The 24,449-nt window shown below is 43.3% G+C and overlaps 1 protein-coding gene across 2 annotated transcripts; it reads left to right on the top strand.

Moving 5' to 3' along the window:
- The first annotated feature begins 2,013 nt into the window (after positions 1–2,013).
- Positions 2,014–23,684, top strand: sptlc3 (serine palmitoyltransferase, long chain base subunit 3). 2 transcript variants are annotated; one of them, XM_017412719.3, is made up of 12 exons: positions 2,023–2,182; positions 6,317–6,511; positions 7,034–7,188; positions 9,032–9,180; positions 11,627–11,751; positions 13,255–13,348; positions 15,598–15,703; positions 16,791–17,010; positions 19,810–19,936; positions 21,779–21,914; positions 22,918–23,047; positions 23,118–23,684. In XM_017412719.3, exons 1-12 carry the CDS (start codon positions 2,087–2,089, stop codon positions 23,199–23,201), a joined length of 1,617 nt encoding a protein of 538 aa, XP_017268208.1. In that variant the 5' UTR covers positions 2,023–2,086; the 3' UTR covers positions 23,202–23,684. The 2 variants fall into 2 exon arrangements, with proteins under 2 accessions (XP_024860998.1, XP_017268208.1); XM_025005230.2 differs by lacking the exons at positions 19,810–19,936; positions 21,779–21,914; positions 22,918–23,047; positions 23,118–23,684 and adding an exon at positions 17,505–19,797 and having other exon boundaries at positions 2,014–2,182.
- The last annotated feature ends 765 nt before the right edge of the window (positions 23,685–24,449 follow it).

Raw genomic sequence — 24,449 nt, 5'->3', positions numbered from 1 at the left:
TAAACAGCTGACAGATAGTTGGACTTTACCAGTCTGAACTGGGATTTTTTATGGTTTTTATACAATTGCAGTTTAAATTTGAATAAATTCATCTTACTTCTACAAATGTTTTAGATACGTACACAAATTATACATGACAACCATTTTCACTGCTGTAGGACTTACAGTTTTCTCTCAAATCCTCCCAGACTGCAGACAGCGCACACCAAAGCTTACATAGACTTACGATACATTTGAGCTCAAAATATTTGATCCCAAACTGGAAGTTAAGGGTGTGTTTAACTAGTCTTCAGCATAAAACAATGCAGAAACATAAAAACTCCCATGTGTGACAGACGGACACCAACAACAATAACAATGGCGGATAACAGAGTTCTGGTTATGTTACTCACCCTTTTCAACATGTAGAAACAACCCAACATCACTGTAAGTCCAAACAAAAAGTCCATGCAGCCACCATTTTGGGTGCGACTGTTTGCATGTTTAAAAGACTTGTGTCTGTCTGTGTTAGCGCCAACTACTGGCCTGGCATGGGAACTACAACTGGTTACACTCATGGAGCATCTTCTTTCTCCACTGAGACTGAGACATGACGTGGTGGACAAGGATTGTTATAACGTACAATTATATTTGCTGCCTTTGTGTTTGAAATTAAAGTTTTGCAAAACTAGATCTGTTTGAAAAACTTTAAAGTAGTGTAGGAATATATTTCTGACTGGTGTCGCGCTGGAAGTTAATGTATGATTGACTTTCGAGGTGTACAGTATCGGGTTTCTAAAATTCAAAGTGCTCCAAATTGTTTGGACAATAAGAAATAAGAATGCTATGTCAAAAAAATGTGCAGTTGTAGGATTGTACTGCAGTAATGGGTAAATGTTCAAGGCAGTCAGATTAATTTCTGTTGTGTTTGATATATTAACATTCTGATACTAAACTATAAATAACTTTAAAGCAAGGGTCTCCAATTCTGGTCCTCTTTGGGCCACTATCCTGCATGTTACTTGTTTCCCTGCTCGAACACACCTGATTCAGTGGGTAAATCACCTCTTCATGTTCTGCAGAAGCCTGTTAATCACCCATTGATTCAAATCAGGTTTGTTGGAGCAGAGAAACAAGTGAAATATGCAGGATAGTGGCCCTCGAGACTACTACTTTAAAGAGTCCATTGCACCTATAAAGTTTAAGCACAATTTTTTTTAAAAACAGGACTTTTTTATCACACATGCACCAAATCCACATATAAATAAAGCTTTTAGTAAGAGAAACTAAGATTTTTTATGATTATTTTGGTGTTTGAGAAGCGATGACGAAGCAGCCTTTTTTGCACTTGTAAAAAACTGCTACTAGAAACCAAAAAACACTGGAGTCGTCTTTACCGGATTTTCTACATGTCTCACTTTATCCTGATACCATTAAACTGTGATTGTCTGCTGAGGAAATTGCAAACGATAGGTATAAAATAAGTATATAAATAAATAGTTGCAATATTTTGAAAACTACATAAGCTAAAATTATTATTTTATTATTATTATTTCTCTACATTTTCACCAGTGGCATGGCAAGGGTCTATCAGTGTTTATGTTAGCAGAGACTGGATGCATCAGAATTACTGTTTTTAACTTTTTAAACCCTTAAAATGTAGGAGCTTCAGGGGGGGAATCCAGGGGGGCTTCGCTCAGGGAGGCTTTGGCCCCCTGGAACCCCCATCAGGGAGTTGCCCCTGGACCCTATTGGGTACCAAAGGCCCCAAACCCCAGGCTGAAAAGATTTCTACAAATTTCTACAAAATATGTATTTAAAAAAGTACTTAAAATTCTGGCTACAGGCATGAACATGATAGAGGAGAAACGAAAAAATAAAACATTAATCATACAGTTTTAATCATAAGCACAAGTTTTATTTTTGTTTATGTTGAGATAAGAGAGGAGTAACTTTTTCTGCGAAACCTCCGCAGCATTAGAAAAAAAAGAAGGCAGAACCGAAACAACTGAATGAGGAAGTCACCTTTGGAAGTTTTGTTTTTTTTGTTTTTTTTTACAACCAACTGTTGAGCAGAAGAGACAGTCGCTCCCGGGCTGTCAGGAAAATGGCAATAATAACAGCTCCCGGAACCGTAAGAGTGCATCTGAACGGACTGAAACGCGACGATTCCGGGAGGAACGGCTGTCACGGCGGCAGAGAGGTTCGTCTCCGTCTCCTACCCGTTAGCTTTTAACATTATTTCACGTTTTCCTCACTGTCTTTTCACCAGAAAGGTGCGGCTTTTCATCACGTGTGCTCAGGTTTTACCTAAGAGGACTTTCGTGACGTGAGCCAACTTTATGTCTTCACCGGATATATCCCCCGTTCGTGTGCAGTCATGTTTAAACAAAAAAGCAAATAAATAATAAATAAAATCCTTCATGTCGATTTAAAGCTACTTGTTATAGCCGTGCACGGAATGAGATGAGACCCCACCCTTCTCTCAGTACTGTTTCCATGCCTTCAGGCAATGTGTCAGAGGTTAACAAAGTGCGTTTGTTTTCTTCACAATAAACTCCTGTTTTCTCCTAAAGCCATTGTTGACACTGAACACAATGACTGCACATTAATGGGCAACTTCAGTCTGTCAGCTTGAGCTTTGAACGCTTATTTTGAGAGTAAATATTTATCTAAATTTAGCAAAAACATAGTGTCATTTTATTTCTGACAGTCCACCAGGGTGAAACCAAAACAGAGCAAGTGAGGGTCAAATTAAATGTAAGAAATTAACCACAAATGAATACAAGTAGTATGGGAACGTTAAAGTTGTTTGGTATTGTCATTATGCCCCTCGTTAATGAGGTTATTAGTAAAGTTTTCGTACTTAAACTGGTAACAGGCCATAAGCGACAAGTTGAGTCATATTTTTCAGGCCGCCTTTCTGCCTGCCCTCCGTCGAATTCGTCGGCAGTTGTGCGGTTGCCACGGTGACGACATTAAGCCACTCGTGGCAGCTTTCACAGTTCTTGTAGTTTTCTTTCCTGCCGTGCTTATTTAGCCGTGTGGTTTGTATAACCACAAGTTGCGTTGTCGTTAAGCAAATTTTTGTTTACCTAAACAGATTATATTTGTTAATTCGTGGGTCGGAAACGATAAACTTTGGGACCCGCCGCTCCCGTGCCTCCGTTTGGATAAACTCAGTGCCATTTTTTGGGTTATATTGAGCAGTTTGGTTAAAGAACTAGTTGCCAAACCAGTTAAAAGTTTAAAATTAGGTAAAAGAATCAAAGGTGTGCAGGGACGATTTTGCTTTGGCAATTTGGTGTAACAGGAAAAAACGGTTTTGACACTTTACTTCTCTTATTTAAAGGAACTATCTGAAACCACTCCCAACATTTCTAACACCACAACGAAAAGCAAAAGGCCAGTTGTCCAATTTAGAAAGCTATTAATATTTAGATAAACAAAAAGACTTCACCATTTTCCATTAATGTCCATCCATTTTTAATAGGGTTCCCATAAATTTTCATTTGCAAAATGTTGGGTAATGCTCACATTTTTTGCACATTTCTTTTTACATAAATTCAAATATATTTAATTAAAGTGATAGCTCAGATATGAAGGGTGGTTCTGTGTATATATAAACATTTAATGTAGCTCTTTGTACAGCTTCAGTTCAGAGAAACAGTTTAATTTTTATCGGATTAACAAGCTAGCAGCTAGTTCGAGCAGTGCAAATACAAAAGCAGATTTCTCATAGCCCTAACCAAAAACATTTGTCCTGATTTACACAAATACTATTTTAATAAACCTTTACATTAGCGTTGGTGCCCCATTACATGGTTATTTCAGCAGAAATATCATAATATTCCTGTCGGGAGTGCCCTAGGCTGCATCAGAAGTGCTAAAGCTAGCTAGCTACTGCTATCTGCTCTTCAAATAATGCTAACCGTTAGCTAGCTAGCTAGTTCGGTTAAAATTAAACAGTTTTTTCTCCAATCTGAGGCAATTCAAAGAGCTAACTGTAACCTCTAAGATATTATTTGTTATTTACCTTTACACAGAGCCTCTTCAAAAAATCTGAACTGTTGTTTTTAAATGTTTGTTTGTTTGTTTTTAGAAAAAAAGCAAACAGTCAGCATGAATAAGTAAATAATGTCATTATGCATAGCACATAAATTTAGCATGGCTTTGTCTTAAGATGACATAACAAATAAAATAAAATAAGTATATCTAAAAAAACAGTTAAAAGTGTTTGCTTTATTGAGCATTTATATCATTATGTTACCAAATATTGTGGCCCATCCACACTATGATAATCAAAACAGAGAGACCCATGCGATGCTACTAGTGAAAATGTAGAAGAAGAACATTTTTAGTTTGTGTAAAGAGTTTTCAAAACATTGTGTTTTGCTTTATTTATTTATATATTCATTTTATACCTATTATTTGCAATTTCCAAACAATTTTCAATTTAATGGTGTAAAGATAAAGTGAGACGTGTAGAAAATCCGGTAAAGACGACTCAGGTGTTATTTTGATTTCTAATAAACGTGGGCAAGCAAAAAAAAAAAAAGGCTGCTACGTCATGCTTATCAAACACCAAATTAATAATAAAAAAAAAATAGTTTCTCTTACCAAAAACCTTATTTGTATAGGGATATGATACATAAAAATCTGTACGAATATTTTTAAAATATTCGTACAGGGTCTGTAACTTTATAGCTGCTGTAGCTCATAAACTGCAATAAAGGAAATAAATTTTATTTTATTTTAGCTGTAACATTAAGACAGTGAGCAATACTAAAAAACATTAACTTTTCAGGTCCGAATGCCAAAGTGAACTAACCTTTGGTCAAACTGCTCCACATTACTGTTATGTCGCCTTGACAGAAAGAGATTATTTTTGAGTTTCCCTGTATAATTTGTTTTTAAGTGTGCAGGTATTTAGATTTTCAGTCGAAATTTTGAAACACTGACAGTCCAAAACCAAGACGGATTGCCACGGCTACAACTCAGCGTTTCAAAATGTTGAAAATTTCAGCGTAATAAAAACACAGACCTCAGCTGATGCTGAAAAACTGGCTTTGGAACAAACAATAGACTCTATCAAAGAAAGAATCAACCCCCATGTCTCCGAGTGAAGCCAACTCGTCATTCATCTGCATTCCTTTTTATGGACAAAAAGGGTGCAGCTTCTCTGGTTACAAACATCTGATGGTACATCTAAGAGAAGATAAAATAACATACGTCTCAGTTTTCACCTCCGTCACAAGTTAATTAAAAAGCTGCTTAAAAGAAAAGACTCCCTGGTAAATCAAAGTATTCTGAAAGTCTTCCTGAATAGAACAGAGAATTACTGTAAATTATTGAGCAAGGTTTGTTTCTTGAACGGTGATGATGTAAGTTAAAAGGAAACTATGAAATTCAGGCTTTTTTACACAAAATGTTTGCTGTGTTCCTTATTTTTGCATTTCAGGTCCGCAGATTTATTCTAGAAACTTTCTAAGGGAAGTTAGGCTGAGAAATTTTGGAAGTATACCAAACTGGAAACTTTAAACAAACTGTCATATCCAAACAAAAACATAAACATTTTGTTTTGTCACAGGCACATATTGAGTTTGACCCAAAGTTTATAAAAGTAACAAATTTAATGCTCTAATTCCTGTATGATGGCGTCACCGACGGCACCAATGGTTCCCAACCACACAACATTGGATTTTGGACATTTCTACGCTTTCCTTTTTTAGTTTGTTTTAGTTGTTCTTTTTCAAATTTATGTGCTTAACTCTGAACAAAAATATTCATGTCATCATTTTTGTTTCATGTTTTTGTCATTGTATCCACGTTAAAAATAAACAGAAATGTCCAAATTATGTACAGAAAATGTCAAACTTCATTCCCAAAACTACAACTCTGAAGAAAACATTTTATATGATTCTATTTGTCCCTACATGTCCAGCTGACAGGTTATCATTTTAAGGGTGTGGTACCTTTTATTGTAACTTACAACAATAAAATCCAGTTGTTTTAGGCAATATTGTGCTAAAATATACATATATTTAAATCCCTGTAAAGGGTAAACTTTCTATACTTTAAATTTCATGTTTATTCCCATAAACTCCTGGTAATTAATTTAAAAAATCAAGGAACTTTGCAACCCTAACTGCTGACGTATACATTACTGTAACATCTCAGTGGACTTTCATTCAGTTTTCGTACTTTGGTGGTAAATAATACATGTTATTAACCAAACCCTTTGTGAAATGTCGACTCTTTTGCGTAAACATTATTTCATTCTGTTGTGTTCTTGTCGGCGATGAAAGACATCTTATGTTGGTCTGTTATTGAGCAGAAAAATGGCCCACGGGTTGGTGTCGGCTCCAGCCAGCACTCCAGGCACGAGACCTTCGAACAGCCGCCCATGTATGTGGCCGTCATGACGTACGTAGGCTACGGCATCGTCACCCTGTTCGGTTACTTCAGGGACTTCCTCCGAGCTGTGCGCATCGAGAAGTGCAACATCGCCCAGGAAAGAGAGGACCAGAAGGTGGGCATGCTCCACACCGTAACATCCACACCGCATTGACGCATGTTGTTTTCATCCACTTATTTAACCATTTCTCCGAGCTCTCCCTCCTTTCTTTTTGTTCCCTTACATTTCTGCACACTTCTGTATAACGTTGCCATGGGGAGATGGAACACCAAAGAGAATATGTGCTGAAGACCTAATTAAATCTCCGAGGATTCAAGCTCTTTCTTTGTTATTTTGGTTCAGATTTTTCAGTGTGGTCTCTTCAGTTAAAGTCAGATTGGAAAGTACTATAAGCATAAAAAAACCCTGGTTTGTTGTTATTTTTATAAAGTCCCTGTAGGCAGTTGCAAGAAGGCCTTCTTTTGAAAAAATAACTGCATATTCTGCTCCTTGTGTTGTACAACAATTACTTATATTAAGAAATGAAAGGAAAGAGATGCGATTCAAGGGTACTAAGAGGTAAACATTGAAGAATTTTAACCTGCTTCTGGCTTATTGTGGCGTATCCGATGACAATCTTTTTACTCTCCTCCTCAGGATTTCACTCCACTTTATCAAGATTTTGAAAATTTTTACACTCGAAACCTGTACATGCGAGTACGGGACAACTGGAACCGCCCCATATGCAGCCTGCCGGGACCCGTCTTCGACCTGATGGAACGGGTGTCTGACGACTACAACTGGACATTCAGGTGCTCTGACCTCACCCACTCGGACAGACATGTTCACAAGCTGATAACACAATAAATGTGCGACACGTTAACGTAGTGTGTACTCTTGAATACCCTGTTGGGTGTGACAGGCATCGACTTGTCTACAGATCTTGGTTGGAACATTTTCAAAAAAAGACGACTTGTTAGCAAACCTAGCATTGGTTTTTGGAACTTTGTTAGACTTAACCTAAAATAAGTCTCTTCATTACGGCTCCAGCCTTCACACAGCATCTCTTGGAGTCTTGTCGAGCCCACGCTGTATTTTATTGCATATTTTTAGTAGCATGTCACCAGCAGCCTGTTGGATGTAATGTCTGTTTAATACTCAAAGTATGCACAAGTCTCTAACTTAGTGTTTTTGAACTCATTCATCTTATTGGGCTGAAAAGTAAAAGACAATAAAGTTTGTTGGTTTAGCTTAAAATATGTCCTCCTCTGTGAGGTTATGGGAGTAGCAGTAGGACGGGTGTTTTTCATTGGCAAATGTGCCATATACAAAAATGTGTTTATGAATTTCTGAACCGCAATTGATATTCCTCATGGCTGCACAGCAGGGTCAGAGAATATAATATGAAAAAGAAAATGAGCAGACAGCCACGGGGAAGGAAAATGATATTGTGAGTCGGTAGAAGAGGTAACTGTGGATTACATGTTTAAAGAGGTTTAATGTGGCTGGGGGAAGCAGATATTATGGGGAAGTCCTCTCGACTTTCTCGGTGAAGTGTGGTGAATTGGTAAAATGGTGTGCAGGTTCTCAGAAGCTGTGGGGGGAAAGTAGGTCAGCTGAAGAAATGTAGAAGTTTTTTAGAGAAGTACTTTTAAACTGAGATTATGGTCACAGCTGTGACTTCCAGTGAGGTTTATTTAATATTGTCTTACTGAGGGAAAACAGTCCAGTAAATTAATATTATTTTTATTTTATATATTTAATTACCAGGTAAAACAATCTACCGTAAGAACTGGACCAAGTAAGGACCTAGTACTTAACTGTTATGTCCATTGTAAGTACCTGGTACGTACTTGGAAAGTACCCAAAATGTACCCAGTATGTATCCAAGACATAACTTGTAAGTACCCAATATGTACAGAGTAACTACCTGATAGGTATCTTGTAAGTACCCCATACATATCCTGCATGTAAGTACCTTGTACATAACTGGTACATACTGGGTACATCCCAGGTACATACCATGTAAGCAGTCCTCATGTACATGATGCGTACCTTGTAAGTACCCATTATGTACTGGGTACATGGGAATTAAAGTATGTACCAGGTACATCCCATGTAATTACTTCGTATGTACCTGGAACCTGTTACATATTTTGTAAGTACCCAGTACGTACCTTGTAAATATTAGGTACTTACCTTTTATGTACCAGGTAGGACTTTGAAAATACCCGGTATGTACCTTGTAAGTACACAGTATGTACCTGGTAGGTACCTTGTAAATACCTGGTATGTACCCAGTATATATACTATGCAAGTACCTAGTATGTACCCAGTATTTACCCAGTATGTACCTTGCAAGTACCCAGTATGTACCCAGTATATATACTATGCAAGTACCCAGTATGTACCCAGTATGTACCCAGTATGTACCTGGTTCATAGCAGGCTGTATTATGTTTTGATTCCAGTGGGTTTCTAAAAGCAAATAGTGTATTTAATCGAATGTTGTTTGTTTGTACTTCATATAAGGAAGTTAATTTTCTTTGACCCACTTTTCCGTGCAGGGTCGAGGGGAGCTGGTTCCTGTGTGCACAGAAGAAAACACAGACGCATAAAGAGATTCAACATGTAAACACGGCTGCTGTCCTTGCAGGTTTACTGGGAGGACAATCCATGATGTCATCAACATGGGCTCCTACAATTACCTCGGCTTCGCTGAGAACAACCCCGATTTCCTGAAAACCGTGGCGGATCACTTACAGAAGTATGGAGCTGGGGTTTGCAGCACAAGACAGGAAATTGGTAAGTTTGTGGTCAGTGTTGGGCCACTTCTTGTTTCGATTCGTCTGAAGCCCGAATCTTTAGTCTCGTAGTTCAGGGGATGAGAGGCGCTTCCGCTACGGCCGTCTCTGTCAGGCACATATGCTGTCATTTATTATATTCCTGAAAATTACACTGGGTGGATGTTTAATTACTGCCAGTGAGTGCAGTGTTATATGAATTATTCAGCTTTTTCTTAAATTATGCACGACAGTCATCAGTTCAGATCCACCGCCGTCCACGGAGGAGCGGCAGAAACACGTGGCTTTAAGAAACCGGATGTGTTGGAAGAGTGAGGATCGTGAAGTCCTTTTTAACTTCGGTACAGCTTCGGATGACGACAGAACTCGTTGTGCGTTTTTCTTTCTGTTAATGATGTTTGACGTGGGACACTTCTTCTTCCGATTGTTCATCCGGGCCCGCAGAAAGAGCTTCATATCAGCAGTTAGACACTAAAACAACAAAAAGATGTTTGTCAGAGCACCCCTCCCCCGCTCCCAAACCATCCATTATTAATTCAGGTGATTTATTCATATGTTTACTTCTCTTTCAAAACTGTTTTTGTCTGAGGTTTCGAATGTGGGTTTCAGCTGCTCGCTGAGTGGCTTAAAGGAAGAAAAAAACAAAAAAAACGAGCATTTCTCTCATGAGACCAGATTAGGAATAAATAATTGAAGCTCGTCTTTAGTCGCAGTGATGCTGCTTCCGCCGCCAAAGCAGAAAAATCCTCAAAATCAGACATTTCCTTTTTCGTACAAAACAGATCCTTTTTTCTAAAACTGATATATTCTTTTGCCACAATTCTCTTTTGTCTGTTCCTGAGATTTTCTTTGTAACACTTTAGGTTTAATAGGTTTATGAAGCACAGGTTGTTTTGTTTTTTTTACTTTATCAAACGGGCTCGTATAATCTGTCAGAGGGTGCAGAGAGAGCACGCCCTGAGAACAAACACACGTCAGATATCCCTGAACATTAACAAAAAGCCCGTTGTTGAATCATTAATCGCTCCTGCAATCATTAACTTAATCTCCTCTAACTTAAACCCCAATTAGGTGGAGCTACCTTCCACAGGTGGAGCACGGGGCTGTTTGCATCTTTACCCGCTGAAGCCGATCAAAGTGCTAAACTTGTGAAACGTTCGCGGTTACTGATAGAAATGATTAACTCTTTTTATTTCCCTGGTCTTGCTGTGACGGCGTCGTGAAAGGCCTCGGTCACACGTGGACAGTAAAAGAGACGGGAGCTGCAGTGATTTCACTAACTGTGATCGTAATAAGACGAAGGTTCGTCTTATTTCAGCTGCTTAAAGCTAGTAATGGCTGTCGTATTCACAGCTGAAGCAGGGCTGCTGAAGGTTCAAATAGAAATAAGGTCACATGTTCTTTAAAGTGCGCTCTAATTTAAAAAGCCGCTGCTCGTCACAGCAGAGGCTGTGTGCCTGAGCGGTCCAGGAAATGTGGGGATCTGCTTCACATCGTTACAGTTTTATGCCCGTTTCTATTTTCTGTTATCGACTTTGGCTGTCGGAATCAGAAGGCCGAGCGTTCTTTGACAGAATCTGTTCTCGGCTGAGACGATCTCCCGATGGAAGGACGGAGTTACACTTGTTTGGGTCAAACCCTAAACAGGACGTCACGTGTTGGGAATGTCTGTAAAATTCACTCCAGTACAGCCATTTCTGTGCCGGCTGAGTTAATAAATTGTTGCGGCCATCTTGAATTGAATTGAGTCTCAGCAGCTACCAGATTTTAGCTCAGATAGCCATTATTCTGTCTGCTAAGCTTGCTTTGCTGTGGTGGCCATCTTGTATGACATTGCCTACAAAAGGTAATTTGTAGTAGATGCTCATCCGATAATAAATACTCTCTGAAAGTTTCAATAAACCTTCAGTGGTTTGTGAGATATTTTGCCAACAGTACAGACAAAAAACATTATTGCTCCTCCTCCTGTGTACAGAACAGATGCACCTTTATAACATGTTAAAGAACAAGAGACCATGTTAATATTAACATGTCTGTAAACAGTGCTTTCCTCTTACTGCCTATCTGTCCCCCGTAAATCCAGAGCGCACCCGTAATTCCTTTATTTCTCGGATGGTTACACACGCAGAAAGCAGAAAATCCCACATAATGAAAGAAACATTTCTTCAGGTGACAGATTTGCCCACAAATGAGTTCTGGTTCCCGCTGGTCGCGCTGGTTTATAATCAGCTGCTTCCGCCTCAGATGGTGCTGCAGAAACATTTTACATCCTGCAGGAAAGGAAATGTCTCGCCACTTCAATCTGCGTCGGATCTCAGAAGACTGCAGGTACCGATCCGGGTGTCTGTGTTCGGGTCTGACGGGAGCTTCTTGTCTGTCAGAACCAGCAGAACCTCGGGAGGACTTCGAAACGCTCTGGTTGATTCTCTGTGGTTTTTATGTTGAAGGGAACCTGCGCATGCACGAGGAGCTGGAGCAACTCGTGGCCGACTTCCTCGGAGTAGAATCCTCCATGACCTTCGGGATGGGTTTCGCCACCAACTCCATGAACATCCCTGCACTCGTCGGCAAGGTGGGCGCCTTCACACGCCGCTTCCTCACACGCCGCTTCCTCACACGCCGCTTCCTCACACGCCGCTTCCTCACACGCCGTTCCGTGGGTGTCATTCGTAAAGCACAGTGGATATGAGTTTAATTAGCTGAGCTTTTGTTCCGATTCTTTCACGTGGCCTAAAATGAATAAAAAGACAACTTATATTTGCTCTGAACTCCTCCCAACCAGCTCGGTTAATTAAAGTTCTAATTAAACATTACAATAGCCAGGAGGAGAAGCCTGGCGGCACGCACAGACGAGTACGGGCAGGTTTTAGTTCTGAGCATTACTTAAGGTCTGACTACTAACTCTGGCCTCTTGGCACGTCGGCCCGGTTCAAGCCGAGGGCCAGCAGGAACCGGAGCCAAAAAATGCAGAGTCGTATCGTTGATTTGATTGGACGGGAAGAAGAGGAGGTTGGCGGTTTTAACTCGGTGGCCTTCAACTGAAATTCAGCGAGGTCCACCTGAGGAAAGTTTTCTCTGGCAGAGGCTCAGGACACGTCACGTTTTTGTGGTTACAGGCATGCAAATAAAAAAAAAAAAAATCACAGCAAACACAAGAATAGCTGCGCCACCTTAAATTAAATCCTGTAAATGCTAGAAAAGCTGCGCCGCCTTAAATGAACGACTGAATTCTTGGTTACCAACCGGTTCCACACGAAGTGATGAGAGCTGGCTCGTTTAGGTAAAGCGGCCCCTTAGGCTTTCCACGGTAACCCTGTAGAATCTGGCGGCGGCGGCGGCGGCGGCGGGGGGCAGCTCAGTCCTGCAGGGACAGGAAGTCCAGGCCGGAGCAACATTGGAGTGACAGCTGCTGGTGGACCAGCGACGAGGACGAGCTGACCTGAGGCCAAACTGAGCATATCTGTCACCGAGTCCATGTCAACACCCCCCTACACACACACACACACAACTCCATTCAGATTAAAGCAGTCAGACGCTCAGAGCTTCAGTCTTACACATGCTAATGCTCTTCAGAGAATTTCCTGGAACAACCGAATTAATTTGCATCCTTATTTTATCTTCACGGAATATGAAGTGCTGTAATCTGGACATGAAAAATGATAACATGTATGTGGGTCAAAATTTCTTCTGACATCAAAGGAGGATATAATAAAAAAAAAGCATGTACTGCGTACACTTTCCTGTCCGTACAGAGACCTAAACGGTGGAACGAGGGCAGGGCCAGAGGAAAAGGCTGACGAGTAATTGGCCGTGGAACATCCTTACATAACAGGATTCTTTTTGTTTTAAAGCTAAAACACAAATAAAAGCACGTAATCTTTTCAAATATATATATATATATATATATATATATAAAAAAGGTATTTCATGATGTTTTCATTCATAACTATTTACCTTGATGGTGTTGTTTTCTGTTATTTCACTGAACCTGAAACCCTTTTCATCAACACGCAACAATTTGGAGAATAGAGTGGAACTAAAAGTGTGAAATTTTACACTTTCTGCTGATTTTCAGGGCTGTTTGATACTAAGTGACGAGCTCAATCACACGTCTCTCATCCTGGGGGCCAGACTGTCCGGAGCAACTATCCGGGTGTTCAAACACAACAGTAAGTCCAGCAGCACCCCCGCCTCACGTTAGGTCATAAAATTCCGTTTGTGCCCGATCTCCAACCGAACGTAAGAATGTCTGTTTTCAGTTTACTTACAGCCCCGTCGTCTCAGGGCTCTGCACAGAAATAAAAACACATTCAAATCCAGTTACAGAGAATCCATTCCAGTTAGAACAAGGCAAACCCTCTTACAATCACCACTTGTTGGTAACTGTGGGAAGAAACCTCCAACAGAACCAGAAGCAAGGCTCCGGATGGGCGGCCATCTTCCTTGGCCGGCTGGGGTCTGACAGGACGGGAAGGAGACGCAGTTGGACACAGAAGGACTGGTACGGGCGAAGCTTTTAGGGCAGGGGTCCTCTTTGGGCCACTATCCTTCATGTTTTAGTTGTTTCACTGCTCCAACACACCTGATTCATGGTTAAATCACCTCTTCATGTTCTGCAGAAGCCTGTTAATCAGTCACTGATTCAAATCAGGTGTGTTGGAGCAGAGGAACAAGTAAAACATGCAGGATGGTGGCCCTCCAGGACCAGGATTGGCCACCCCTGGTTTAAAGGGTTTAGTTGTTTAGGTCAAAACTTGTAAAAGACGAGGTTAAAGCACACAGAGATTGTGTCTCTCAGCTACTACCACACTAAACTTTAGCTCAATATCGGCCATTTTTAGCCATTTTTGTGTCGGCTAATACCAATAAGGTCTGGTAACCACCTTGATTTCGGTCAGGGGTCTCCAATCCTGGTCCTCTTTGGGCCACTATCCTGCATGTTTTCCTTGTTCCTCTGCTCCAACACACCTGATTCAGAGGTTAAATCACCTCTTCATGTTCTGCAGAAGCCTGTTAATCACCCATTGATTCAAATCAGGTGTGTTGGAGCAGAGGAACAAGTAAAACATGCAGGATGGTGGCCCTGAGGACCAGGATTGGCCACAAGAAAAACACGTTAACAACAGCAATCTGCAAACATAAACATGAGACAGTGGAGCGAGTAAAGGCAGCAGCAAAGAGAGGACATGTGGACAGTTTAACTAAAGGAGAGCTCAGGAAACCCCGAACTGTAGGATTTATCAGACAGGAAAGTCTCAAAGGAAGACAGGGTGTCGGCCTTTCCTGCAGAAGAGCCTCTCCTCCTCCGGGAGCAACTAAAACGCCGCGACGCAGATCTGTCCTGACAGCTACAAGCTCAGGCAGTTCTGGGTCTACCAGTTGGACCCCAGAGACGTGTCCAAAGGTAAACCCCCCCCGTCCCCCCAGGTGTCTGAGAGGCTGACCTAAACATCTGGCACCAGACAGGACATTTATGAGAGGAGAAATGAATAAACGCTCATAGCTTTGTCTCTCTGAGATCACCAGAGGACGGAGAAAGGAAACGAGTTTGTCCAGTCCAGCGTCACACCTGTTGGTCGAAACGTGTCCCGGTGTTTTTCCTCCCTTTAAGATTTCTCATTTCTGCTGTGTTTGTGCTTCTTGCAGTGTATCAGAAGGTTTATTCATTTATCGACCGAGCAGCATTTGTGCAGCTCGAGGGCAGAGCAAGGACGCGGCGGCACGGTCACATCTCATAGATCTCCACGGCCGCGTGCACGTGTCTCATGCAGAGGCGACGATAAGCATCTAGTCGTCGGGCCGGGGTTTATCGCACATCAGGAGTGAAACTGGGAAATAATCTGTTCCTCTTGTCTGCTCTCCTTCACCTAGATTGTTGGAAACATCTTGTTCTGTGGCGTTTCAGGGAGGGAAATTAACGGCACAGCTTCGGTTTTTCTTTTTCATGCTGAGGCAGTGATATCAATCATTGAGACAGACCATCAGCTGAGACAGGAAATGGTTTGGATTGCAGTCATTCTTTAAAATACTTTACAGCTGGTTCATACTGCCATCTGCTGCCGAGCACTGGAACTTACTTTATCTGTTAAAAATAACATAAAATGTTCTCTGAAGAGGCACAACTGAAGTGGTCATTTTTAACTGCAGGTTCGTTTCTGCAGGTGTAAATTGGGCTTCATTAATAATCTCATTTGAGGTGCAGGAGTGCAAAGGTATTTCCTGCTCTTAGTTTGTAGAAGGTGTTTCTGTATTTACTTACTGCAGCATTTTCTGTTTGTTTTAATTACTGTTTGGACGAATAAAAGGCTGAGCTGCACCAACAAAACGCAGGCGTAGCCTGAAACTAAATCCACCTTTCTGACTGATTATTTGCTGCCTTTCTAATGAACTTTCCTGTGTGTGTGTGTGTTTGACGCAGACATGCTCAGTCTGGAGAAGATGCTTAAAGAAGCAGTTTGCTCGGGGCAGCCTCGGACCCACAGGCCCTGGAAGAAGATCCTCATCATGGTGGAAGGCATCTACAGGTCAGCTGTCAATCCACAGCCTTCAGATTATTGGGGATTATTTTCAGCGTTACGCACGAATGATACCGCGTCTTCAGGGAAACGGCGTCTTTTTATTCACCCCCCGAAAGGAAAGCAGCGTGAGCGGAATGATCCCATGAGCCGCTGTCTCAGAAACTTATCATTGGATGCACATCTACTACTGGTTAATTAACCCAATTCAAGATGGCCGCTGCATCCAGCTGACCACTTTTACAGCTACTGAGCTAATATTTGGGATGGTACGAGCTTAAAGTTCTCCACAGCTCGTACTCCGAGCGTGATTTTTAGTTTAAACTACTTCCTTTAAGGATTGCTGGGTCTGTATTTTGATGGGAGTTTTTGCACCGTGAGATTTGTTTTTTTCAGTAACCTGAGGTGAGCCTGAGCTTAGCAGCCCTTGTAACGGTCTGTTTCTCAATAGCTTCTCTTCATACCCTTTGAACAATAGATAGTGTGTGTGTGTGTGTGTGTGGTGGGGTAGTGTTTGATTACTGAAGAAAGGAAAATCTCTTTTTGCATCTCTGCAGGCAGCGAGCTGACCCTCTCCATCTGCTCGTTAGCTCCAAATCAAGGCCAAGCCAAGCCACTGTTTTCGTCGCGTTTGCTCCTAACGACGCCTTTATTTTTTTAAGGAAAGAGAGTAAATCCTTAAACTTTGAAACGAACGCCAGTCAGTTTCGCAGCTTTCGTTTAGTCAGACGGCCTTTATCAGGCAGCGATGTATAATGTCAACCTCAAAACGCCGCTTCTTCAGGACAGCTCTGACAGAACATGTGCTTCATCTGTCTCCTCGGTGGAACTTCAAAAGGCCTGGATAAGCATACTTTAGCTTTATCCCAGCCTTCCCTTTGATGTCCGCAACGGTCCCGGTTCGGCTCTGTCTTCCATCATTCGGGCTGCAGACAGCTGAAGACAGAATTACGGGTCAGGGATTGTACGTATAGTTGCTCTCTGTCTGTTTGCAGCCCCGAAGGGAGGAAGAAACTGAGAAAGAAGTTTTTTAATGACTGGGGTTTGTGTTTGTAAAATGTGCACGCTGGTAATTTGCCACCTCCTGTGTGTTCAGCATGGAGGGCTCAGTGGTGCAGCTGCCTGAAATCCTGGCCTTGAAGAAGAAGTATAAAGCCTACCTGTACCTGGATGAAGCCCACAGTATCGGGGCGGTGGGGGCGACGGGGAGGGGGGTGACGGAGCTGTTCAACGTCAACCCGGCCGACGTGGACGTGATGATGGGTACCTTCACCAAGAGCTTTGGGGCTGCTGGAGGCTACATTGCCGGGAGAAAGGTTGGAGATCTTTACCTTTTCTGTCCTTTCATGTCGTCTCTGTTCAGACGACGAGTTTTACACTTTAATCTAAAATAATCCAACTTAAAACCAGACCATTGTGAGCACCTTTAGCTGTCTTTAGGCACTCTTGTTGTGTTGTTTTCTAAATGAGAACAGCAGCTTGTTGAGGCTCTTAATGTTGGACGTCTTGTGGTCAGAAGTTTCCATCTTTACTGATCTGTTTGGACTGTTTTTGTTTTTCCAGGATGGATGTTTTACAACTTTGATGATATTTAAAACTAAGACTTGAGTGCACAAGTTTCAACTTGTTGTGGATTTTCTCTCATCTATTTATATAAACTTTAGTAATATTTGGATAAATGTCCCCCAAGAAGAAGCTGCAGCTCAGCCACAGGTCCAACAAGCTTCTGGTTGACATTTGACGTCTCTTCTTGGCTCAGTTGGTAGATTTAATTGAAACTGGTTGTTTTTTTTTTTATGTTTAATCATAGTTGGGTCGACGTCAGGCTCTTTCAGAAGCTCAACCACTTCTGATGTGTTTGGGACAACTGGTGGCTGCACCACAGCATGATGCTACCACCACCATGCTGGAAAGCCTCACCTCGGCTCCTAGCTCCGTCTCTGTCCTCCTGAGGACGTTTGGCTTGTTCCGTTGGGTTTGAAGCTTTCCGTCCAGGAGCTTCAGGTTGACGTCAAACTGTCCTCGCTGTGGACAGGGACACCGGTGGTTCAGGAGTTCATGGAGGACTCGAATCTTCGAGGTTCCTGGGTTGTTCCTTTCATCGGAGGGGACAAGAGTATCGGTCGATCCGAAACAGACTTTCAGACTCAGCTGGATGTGTCTGGATGTGTATTGAGGATATTTAGGATTTCTTTTGGATTAGAAAAAGTCTAAACTTGTGCACTCAGTTCTTCTTTTTAAAAACATTTGAAGCTGTTTGTTGTGAAAGTCATTCCAGTCTGGGAAAAAAAAAATGGTTCAATAAAATCAATAAAAAACCCACATTTTTGAACATGATAAGTGGATGTAAACATCTGCATGGTTTATTTTCATCTATAAAACTTTAAAACGCCACAGCAGGTTGATAGATTCTTCATCCTCCGAACCGGATCCAGACAGTTCTCTAGAAATGAGACGGAGGAATTCATCGCGCTGGAAGAATTGCCGTTATTTATCGTCCGGAAACTGTTTTTGTTTTTTCCCTGTTTAAAAACAGCCCGACTAACACCTCGTTTAGCTGCAAAGCAAAATAAAGCACATTTTCCAACGAGCTGCTGGGAGTCGGAAAATGTTGGGAGGCATTCTGGGGAAAGTTTTGAAGGATGAATCAGAGTCGATCAGTCAAACTCCGTCACGCAGCACCTCTTTTTGTAGCCCCCATGTGTCCAACAAATGTTCAACTCTGGGCCTTTTTTATTTCCTTCTTACTCTATTAAAAAGTGCACTTTAGTACATAACCGCGCTGGTTTTTGTGGCTGTTGATTAGAAAGCGAGGAAGCAGACTCGTCGTTTGAAGAGGGAAGCCTTCCTTTCTCCGCCGTGCTTTACCCGGGCCCTGCGCTCGCCGTAATAAGAAGGTAAAGCTGGCGGGAGGCCAGCCCCTTCTTGTGGCACGCATCGGAACTGCGCTGCAGATTTAACGGGATGACTTTTAACAAGCACGATGATGTTTGAAGTATGAACACCCAGCCCCGTCCGACAGCTGGCGGCTGTAAAACCCTGAACGGAAACGAGAGTGAAAACCTTCAGGTTTGACATATTTGTTGTTGTGGTGCCCCAAATCTTGCAGTAAGTGGAAATGGGTTGACCAAGAAAAGGCTCTGCAGATGTGTTCTGGAAAACAGTCATGTTGCAGGTATTTTATGAGAGCGCCCAGAATAATCCATGCCGAGCTCATTCATCCTTCAGTCAAACCCCGAGTTGCACTAAAACTGCTGAAATCTGCTGGAGAAACTAAAACCAAGTGTTGAAGCAGCAAAAACAGCAAAAAGGCTAATTAAAACTAACAAAATGCTGGCTAAAATGTACCAGAAGGCGAGCTCGGAGCTTAATGTAGCAGATAAATGCTAGAAGTAAAGCTGGTTTTAAAGATCTCGGTGTAGTTTTTAGGGGAAAATATTTGCAAGTGAAGTAAAAATTATAAAAGTTACAAACAAAAAGTCATAGCACTCGTCTCCTGAGTGAGTTTTGATACGAATGGCTAAAAAAGCACAAAGTTTGACGCAGTCAGAGTCCAGAAAGCAGGGAAACATTAGTGTTAAACTCTTTTAAAGCCAGGTTTGGACACGTCTACACGCTGGCCTCTTTCCCACTTTGTGGCTTTTTGAATAAATATCCCCCAGCAGCGCTGCGGCCGCCGTGCGGCTCAGGAAACACCCCGAGTTGTCACTCCGGGCCCCAGGTTCTCCTAACTGGCTTATCTTGGTCGCGCTGAAATCCTCCGGGACCGCAAAGCTGTGAAAATCCTCCCGCCTTAAATAAAAGCAGATGTCAGGTTTGTTCCAGAGTTCCCGTCCGATTCGTTTGGCCTTCGCCGCAGCCACCGCCGCCCGGTGGGGACGGATGGCGGTGAGCTACTCGCAGCCAATCACGGCTCGGGGCTCGCTCTCAGAGCCGTGACCTCACGTTCTGTCGTCAGCTGCTGGCAGAACGAATCTCCTGCTGATGTTTCAGAACAATCAGCCCGACGGGCCTCGATTTGCCCCCCCCCCAGGTGTGGCGTATACATGATCGCTCTCTAGTGGTGGCAGAAGGTAACTGCGGGGGTCACATTCCTGTCACGCGTGTCGTTGCAGGAGCTGGTGGACTACCTGCGCGGTCATTCTCACAGCGCCGTTTACGCCTCGGCCATGTCCCCCGCCATCACGGAGCAGATCATACGAGCCATGAAGTGCATCATGGGAAAGGACGGCAGCACAGAAGGTAGGAGAATGAAAACTCTGCTTTGTGTGTTTGTTTGTCTGTCTGTCTGTTAGCAAAATATCTCATGGACCACTGGACAGATTTCGAAGTCAACTCAATTCAAGGTGGCGCTACCACTGATCGATCCCGGCAAACACAAAATGGCTGCAAGTCGGACATTTTTACAGATGCTGAGCTAAAATCTGGTGTGGTAGTAGCTGAGAGTCATTCCGGTCGTACATGAAGCTCGATCTTTGGTACATATTTGCTGCGGCGAGCTGATCCTCTACACTGACAAATATCGAGTGCGGCTTTAAAACGTAACCGGTGGACGATGCCGGCGTTTGGACCAGCAGGAAAACACAACCAGCTGCTCGGTCAGAAAATGTGGAAGTAATTACAGAGGTCTGCAGCGGTAAGGGGGGGGAGGGGCAAATCACGCCGTCCTCGAACGCTATCACTCTGAAAACCAACGGCTTTAATGATGTCAGACACACAGGAAGTTCGAGAAACCTGAGGATAGCTCGAGTTCTCCGGTCTGTCGGATTCTTTAAAACCCTGTGGCAGCTACCAGCGCTGAGCTGGACTGAACCAACTCAAAGCTGAAAGGGGCGGAGCAGAGAGCAGAGATTACTTTAATATTAACTTCTTTAGTTTGTAACTAAGAGGGTGACATCAGAATCGATAAATGCAACATGCTGGGAGAGAAAAGATGCTTTTAAATAAAAAAAACAGGAGCAAAAACATAAGTTTGCAGCCCTGCTTTAGAAAACGGGGGAGCAGCTGCTCCACCTGCTCCACTCTGGTAATAAATGTAGTTTTAGACGAAGCAGCGTGAGGAAATATTATTGGTGATATTAAACATTTATATTTCCGTCTCGCCCAGAGTTTGTGGAGCAGGTTTATCCGAGCAGGAACTAAATCCCGACACGACAATGAGGATCTGAAGGAAAGGCGCTCGGCTCGTGTCTGACGGGGGGGGAGGGAACACACCCCTCACACCCGTTTCACCCGCCTTTGCCTTTGGCGGCGGGCGATGATGTTTCTGTCCGTGTCTGCGTGTCGGAACCACCGGATCAGCTTCAGGACACCTTCCACGGCTTAGCCATCGTGGTTGGATCAGTTTTTGCCCTCTTCGTCCTCGTCTTTGGCGTTAAACGTGTCGTTACCCCGACAGGCAGCGGGTTTCTGACCTGCATGGCCTCGCCTCAGCAGAGACGAGCAATTTACGGAACGGGCCCCGTGCTTTCTGGCAGATGTCCGAATGTTATGTTGTTGTTTTGTCCCCCCTCCCTCCCTCACCTCCGCCTCTCTTGCTCGGCTGAGATAAGGGGATTTAAAGTGCTCGCTCACGTCTCTTTGAAAGAGCTGCCAATCTGTTCCCAGGTAATCAGGGGGAAGCTGTGCTGCCGCCGCGGAGCGAGCGTTGTTTGGAAACACGGCGCAGACCACCTCTGCTTCCTTTGATCTGCCTTCTAATATAATCGTCTCGAACACGGACGAGTCCCGGTGATCGCCCGTCTGCTTCAATTCACTCCGTTTTTATAGAAGCCTTCTGCAAGTCATACTCTGAGCTCTGTTAGCAAAATATCTCAATATTTATTTATAAACCTTCAGGAAATAATCACTGAATGCAGATCTGCAGCTGATTCAAGATGGCCGTCACAGCCATCACAGAAATGGCTGTAACTCGGTCAGTTTTACGGACACGGATCTAAAATTTGATGTGGTGGTAGCTGAGAGTCAGAGAGGCGCGGGTCTCGGGATCGGACCAAAGTGCGGCGTCACTCCCCGCGGGTGAGGAGGACGGGGCGGGGCGGCGAGTTGGCGCTTTCACTCACGCTCGTCTGTTTGGATCGGCAGGCATTAGACGGATACGGCAGCTGTCCGAAAACACCAGGTACTTCCGATCCAGGCTGAAGGAGCTGGGCTTCATCATCTACGGCAGCGATGAGTCGCCCGTCGTTCCCCTTCTGCTCTACATGCCAGGCAAGGTGGTGTAAGTACAACATCCACACGAGTCCCGAGTCATTCCTCGTCACATCATCAGGTGATGATCGGATATAACTGTGGATTATTTCAGCTACTCAGGAACAGGAAGTGTCTTTCAGTCCCAGTTGTGGTTGATCTCCATCAGCCAGTAGCACCAAATATTAGCACGCTGGATTTTCTTAAAGTTATCGATATGTGAACATTTCATCTTGTGGAAATATTACCTTTAATTTCATAACAGTTCCTGCAAAACAAGATTTAAACAGATGTTGAGCCGGAACATCTGTCCTACAAAAAAGCAGTTTTTGTCCTTCTGGTCCCTGAGCGAGAAACGATCCTGCGTTATTACCTGTGTCGTCGGACCGGCGGTTCTGTGTGTCCGTTGGAGACTCAGAACTAGCAGCAGAAGGACAGATGGATGGATGAATAAATAAATGAATGAATACTTTATTAAACTGTCGTTCATCACAAAACACTTTGCTTTGTCCTCCGTTTCATCTACAACCATCCATCCGTTTTCTTGACCTGTTGGGGGAGCTGGTGTTTTTCTCCAGCTGTCTCTGTGAGAGAGGACGGGGACACCCTGGACAGGTCACAGGTCCATCACAGGGACACTTAAAGACAAACGAGACACTCACAGTTTTCACAGCTGGGGACAGAGCTACCAGCTAACCTAACCCGCCTGCTCTGAACCCGGAGGAAACCCGTGTGTTCACAGGTAGAAAAGGCCGGGACACGAACCTGTGACCTTTCTGCTGTGAGCTGACACCTCTAACCACTGCTCCACCTTCTTAAAATGATCACAAGTCGTTCAAAGCTGCTCTTCATGAAGCCAAACAAAGAAGTTTCTGCTCATTTGGAGATTTTAAAACCAAGTAAAAATGAGAAACTGCACAAATAATTTTTTTGTTTCCCGTAAGGTTTGAGAAACGCACGTCTTCGTGGTGTGTTTTGGTCTTTGTGTATCAGTGTGTCTTTAAACTAATTGTTGTTGTTTTGTCTCTAACCAGGGCTTTTGCTCGAGAAATGCTGGCGAGAAAGATCGGTGTAGTTGTGGTGGGTTTTCCAGCCACGCCGATCACTGAGGCCAGGGCTCGCTTCTGTGTTTCTGCAGCGCACACGAGAGACATGCTGGACCAGGTACACACACACACACACACACACCTACACGACTGCAGGACGTTCTCTCACACCTTCCTGCCGCCCTCAGGTGCTGCACCATCTGGACGAGGTGGGGGACGGCCTCTGTCTGAAGTTTTCACGCCGGGTCTTCTCCTCCCGGCCCGAACTTTGAGGCGGACGGCGGATGTTTTTCTTTGGCGCCGTCTCTTCAGCGTTGAAAAGGAAAGGACATGTCCCCTGGACGCTGTCGGGAGGGGGACACCAACATCTCACCAAAGAAAAGGGGACAAATGTTTGGCAGCTGCTTGTTTCACGTTTGACACATCCTGATTGAGCAAAGAGAGAAACTAAACAAACTACTGATGCTTTTAAAATCTTAGAGCAAAGAAATACTGCTGGGCTGGTTTTAACTTGAATTATTTTTCAATTTAGCTTTTATATTTTGGAATAAATATATTATTAGGAGCTATAATTCTCTGCAGTCACGACTGAAGAAAAAAGAAAGAAGCATTTTGAGGCGACTTTTGTAACGTCTACTTTCTCATAAATTATTATTGACGACAGTTTGAGGGAAAACAAACTGAACTCTGTGTAAATGGAGGAGGAAAAGCATTTCTTGTGTTTTTTAGCCACTGTAGTCCACAGGTTTGTTAAAGAAAGAAAAACCTCCACAGGTCACTGAGATGACGGGAAACTGACAGAAGAAATTTAAAAAAAGACTAAAATCAATTATTTCCTTCCACAGATGTTCAGCAGGATTTAGATCAGGGTCCAATCTTTGGTTCTGACCCGTTCTTGGTGTTTTGGGTCTTTGTCCTGTTGGACCCGTGAGCTGAGACTGAGACCAGAACATCTGGCTCCAGAAGGCCTTGATAGTCTTCAGGTTTCATTGGACCCTGAACAGATCCAGGACCAGAACAGAACCGAGCCTCCTCCATGTCCCCCTGTAGGTTCAAGGTTCTGGTCTTTGGTCCATGTTTGGGTCTGTGGACACAGAGCTGATGGGACTTGTTGACAAAAAGCTGCAGTTTTGTCTCATCTGTCCAGAGGACATTCTCCCAGAAGCTCTGTGGCGTCTCAATATGGGTCTGTCTTCATTGGTGTCCTCTTGGATCGTCTTCCATTAAGTCCACTTTGTCTCAAACAGACTGATGGTGCTACCTGACACTGATGACCTTTGACCTTGGAGTTCACCTCTGATCTCTTTGGTTACCATTTTATTATCCGTCTCTTCGGTTTGTCATCAGCTGTCCTCTTGTGGACACGTCCTGTGGACCTGAACCTTCTGTCCGGCTGCTTGGAGACGGTCTGACAGTCTCTGCTGCTCAGTCGTTGTCTTTCTGAGCTCCTGAGACAACTCTGTCCTCAGCTTCCTGTGGTACACGCCGTGATACCAAACAGCCCTGTGACTACCTGTCCC

The sequence above is a fragment of the Kryptolebias marmoratus genome, linkage group LG22 (assembly GCF_001649575.2).
Source record: "Kryptolebias marmoratus isolate JLee-2015 linkage group LG22, ASM164957v2, whole genome shotgun sequence".
In the NCBI taxonomy this organism is placed as follows: Eukaryota; Metazoa; Chordata; class Actinopteri; order Cyprinodontiformes; family Rivulidae; genus Kryptolebias; species Kryptolebias marmoratus.
The sequence above is the reverse complement of the archived record's forward strand: the minus strand, read 5'-3'. Positions and strand labels throughout refer to the sequence as shown.